The sequence below is a fragment of the Cicer arietinum genome, chromosome 4 (assembly GCF_000331145.2).
Source record: "Cicer arietinum cultivar CDC Frontier isolate Library 1 chromosome 4, Cicar.CDCFrontier_v2.0, whole genome shotgun sequence".
Lineage (NCBI taxonomy): Eukaryota > Viridiplantae > Streptophyta > Magnoliopsida > Fabales > Fabaceae > Cicer > Cicer arietinum.
The window spans coordinates 25,943,340-25,947,582 of record NC_021163.2 but is presented as its reverse complement, the minus strand read 5'-3'; the positions used below and the strand labels follow the sequence as shown (position 1 = coordinate 25,947,582).

General features: G+C 31.5%; 1 protein-coding gene across 1 annotated transcript in view; it reads right to left on the bottom strand.

Moving 5' to 3' along the window:
* Positions 1-3,832: 3,832 nt before the first annotated feature.
* The window catches only part of LOC101513483 (small ribosomal subunit protein eS17-like), a 1,048-nt gene continuing 637 nt past the window's right edge, over positions 3,833-4,243 (bottom strand). The window contains exon 2 of the mRNA XM_073366913.1: positions 3,833-4,243. This exon is cut by the window's right edge and continues 2 nt beyond it. Coding sequence (XP_073223014.1) covers positions 4,045-4,243 — 199 coding nt within the window. The 3' untranslated portion in view covers positions 3,833-4,044.

Below are 4,243 nucleotides of genomic sequence, written 5' to 3'. Positions count from 1 at the left end.
CATATATCAACTGTTAACATGTAAAAGTTTATTATAGTTTGTTAATAAGTAGTTGGATTGCTAATTAGAGTGTTAGAGTTTTTTGTGTGATATTAATTAGTTTATCTGTATATAGAGTTCATTGTATTAATTTGATTATATTTTATCAGTATAATTACTTAAGGAAAATAGTAAGAACATGAAAAATATAAAAAGCAAGTTGAGATAGTATGAGGATCAAGACCAAGAGGCGGCGCTGATGGTTGGTCATTGATTGAGATGGAGAGTACAAAAGAAGATAGGGAGAATAATTTGAGCATAAAATTGAGAGAATGAAGGGAGAGATGCACATAGATTGGTAATGTCAGTTTCTCAAAATCTTAAAAATTTGAAGATATTTTAGTAATTTATCATTATTATTTTAATAATTGTCATGACCCATGCAGGCCCCTAAGAAGGTTCCGTACTGCTTTTTTGCAATGATCATAGTCAATTCCTTCAATAGTAAATTGATTTCTCTCTTAATATGTTTACGAAAAATTGAAATGACACTTATTATAAAACAGATTGGATAGTTTATTTCTTTTTCAAGTAGTTGGTATAATTAATTTATCGTAGAATATTGTTGTGAATGATGCCTAATTAGCAATGTATTTAGGAAGGATATATGATGATGAGTTTGGATCTTCTCAATTCAAAATTTTCTTAATCTCTATTAATTATTTTTATTATTTTATTCACTTCATAAAGATTAATAGTATTCTGTTTAATAGTGTTCAATAAACAGAGATTCAAACTCAAAAGTTGATATTAGCTATTTCATTTATTATAATTAAAACTTTCTTAGTTTTTGATTTTGAAAAGCTAAAATAATATATATTTACAAACTATTCATAATATAAGGCATTCTAAGAATAGACCAAACATCCATCAGATAAGATCACGGTAAAGAACACCATCATCTAAGAGATCTAAAGCAACAAATCTAATGAAGCCATAGTCCAAACAAAAACATACTCCAAAAATATAATCCTCAAAAATCTCTGAAGTAACCAAAACTTACAAATATTTTCACCCTTACAAACATCTAAACACAATATTTTTGTAGTCTAAAAGATTAACATTATTATTTCTCAATTTCTAAATAGACTAAAGAAATGTCGACCAATTAGAATTAAAAGTCTCCCCAAATTACCCTACCACGCACACTCAATCAACAAAATTGTTGAGCACAGCTACAAGAATATTGTTAACAAAGTATTATGGATGTATTTAGGAATTAGGGACGAATTTAAAAATCAATCGAACAGGTATCGTATTTTTATTTATTTAAAAAGATTATATAAAATTATTATTATGATATTTAAATAATAGTATAATAATGTTTAAATGATATGATTTGATTAGACATATAAAAAATCTATTTTATACTAATAATACACACATATTAAGTTATATTTATAATATTACCATATTAAAAAACAAACATATTAGCAAATTTGTACAGAGAGAATTATAACAGTCCGACTCTTACCGTTATCGACAATATTAATCACGATCTTCTTGCTCTCCTCTCCACCTGTACCTAAGGGATAAGTCCCACAATCCATTCATTTCCACTATCAATTGAGCTACAACTCGATTCGTAGTGAGAATGAAAGGACCGTGGTACTTATCCGCTACGTACCGAATTTAATTTTCACGGAAGACAAAAACTCGCTATTTCTACGAGGTGGAAGGAGGTCGGACTCTTACAGAAAGGGCAACAACTACAGGTGAAAATAGACTAGAGCGAATTAGACTTTCCAAAGTTGAGTCTGACCTACATTGAAAATATTAGACATGACCTATTACCTGTCAAAGGCTCATTGTTAAGGTCTGATCTAGGTCTTAGCCCAGCCTTTCTAACTAAATACGATTAACTTGTGCATAAAAAAAGTCTGACTTAGCTTGGATTTGTCATAGACTAGACTATAGACAGATGCAATTGAAGCAGGCCAGAGTTGATGGAAGATGATGCTTGCAGGTGTGAAAGGAAGGAGAAATAGAGTAGAGTGAAGAAAGAAGAAACAATTTTAAGACAATATAACTTTTATATATCTTTTTAATTAATTTTTTATTACACGATGTCGTCCAAGTGATACTTAACAGACCACATCATCCATGTTTTACAATGTTAGAAATTAGTGTTGATGGAAGAATGTACTAAGTAACGTTTGTAAAACAAACAACTGTGAGATATTGATAGTCTCAAGGACTAAATTGAGAGCGTTTTATAGTCTTAAGGACTAACTATAATATATTCCCGTCTTGCAACATTAGTATTTATCGTTTCTATGAATTGGGGGAAGACCACACCTCCCACTAGAAGAGGCTTCACGGGACTACTACTATGCTCTTTCACCTCTTTCTCTAAAATCTGAATCCTACTCTTCCTATTAGATGGTGGCCAACAAAGAAGGATAAGCAATGAGCTGGTGCGCGAAAGAGCAAGGGACAGGCCAAAAATAAGGGAGAAAACACCAAAATGAAAAGGGAAATCCATTATCATCAATAACAAACAAATGAGAGAAAAGAATTGCAAACAACACAAGAGCAGAAACTAAATAGTACCAAACAAAAAGGCCTTTAATCAACAATAAGACTAAACTGCATGTCTGCAGCTCAAACAAAAAATATCTAACTTTGTAATTTGTAACCCAAGGACCCAAAATCCATATAATGAGGGACCAATGTTCAAACAAATACCCCAATCAAATTATTTCCTATTCTTTTACTATGTCGTCAGTCTCAAAGAAGCATATGTAATTACGGGTTTGCAGATGTCAGAATGAGCGCTATTGGAAATAGGAATATTTATGGGTACGGATAAACCCACAAACCCGATCACTCAATCTAATTCAACCCGCATTTTGACCTAACCTATTCAAGTTCGGATCTAATCTAATTATGTTCAATTTTGAAGTCCAATTATGTTCAATTTTGGGTAGCAAGATTAACTTTTAAGTGATTTGTTGTGTTGGTGTATGTATTTTAAATATTAAATGATATATTACGACATAGTTTTATTATTTTTTTAGATATTCCAAATATTTAAATTTAATTACATTTTTTTTAAATGATTTTTTTTTATTACCTGTTAACCAACCAGCTTATTTGGGTTTGATGTAAAAATCATGGGTTGAAAGCTCAACTCAATCCAAATAAAATTGATCAGTTCAGGTATCAAATTTGGCTAAGAACAAACCAACTCAGCCCGTGTACACCTCTAATTGGAACGGTTCAAAAGAGTGATCATACTTAACTAAAACCCAACATCAAAATCAAGTTCTGTAATCAAATTCTAATAGTGTTGTGGACCAATTGGTGTTGCAGATGACTCTGCCATTTTCTGCAGAAACAGAAAACAGCACAATAAACCAAAAAGAGAGAAACAGAGTAAAAAGGAACGGGAAAACAAAGAAAACAGCGAGAGAAGGCCTTGCCCGCATTGCAAATAGATAGGGAATAAATCATCTTCATCTACATCTTGCACATAAATGAGATAAATTTAAATTCAATTTTCACAACCGTAAGCAATACTATTTGTTAACAACAACCATCAACATTTTGGTTTTTAGAACTCAACAATATCAAGTGACATCATAATTTTTGTAGTTACACGTAAAAGTAAGTAGCTCTTTTCCTACCACAAAGTCCATTCAACTGGTGTCAAAAGAAGTTATCAAAATACAGAAACCCTAACAGCAACAAAATAAAATCACAGAATATAATCACTCCATACCGCACGAATTCAACAAAGCAACCAAATAAACAAGAAATCCTATGACAACAGAAATCAAATCACAGAACATAATCCAAAAATATAATATCATTACCTATACCATAAAAATTAAAAAGAATAAGGAAAGTAAACTAGACAAATTCCATAACAACAACTTAAATAGTTTAAATATCCAAAACTCAAACGAAATTTCTTCCAAACTTATAACAAAATTCAAAGTACTCTAAAATAAAGCATTCCAAAATCCAAAAAAAATAAACCCTTAATCTCAAAATTAAAGATTAAAACCTCCTTCCACCAGCAGCACCACCGCGAGCAAACGGAATCTGCTGAACAGGAACAGGATCAACCTGAACAACACCAGGAATCTCCGCCATACCAAGAGCAGCAAGCATATCTAAAGTTTCCCTATCAACTTCAATATGATCAGTCCTGATAGCAGAAACTTCAGGAACGAAATCCATACGACGTTCACGCTCT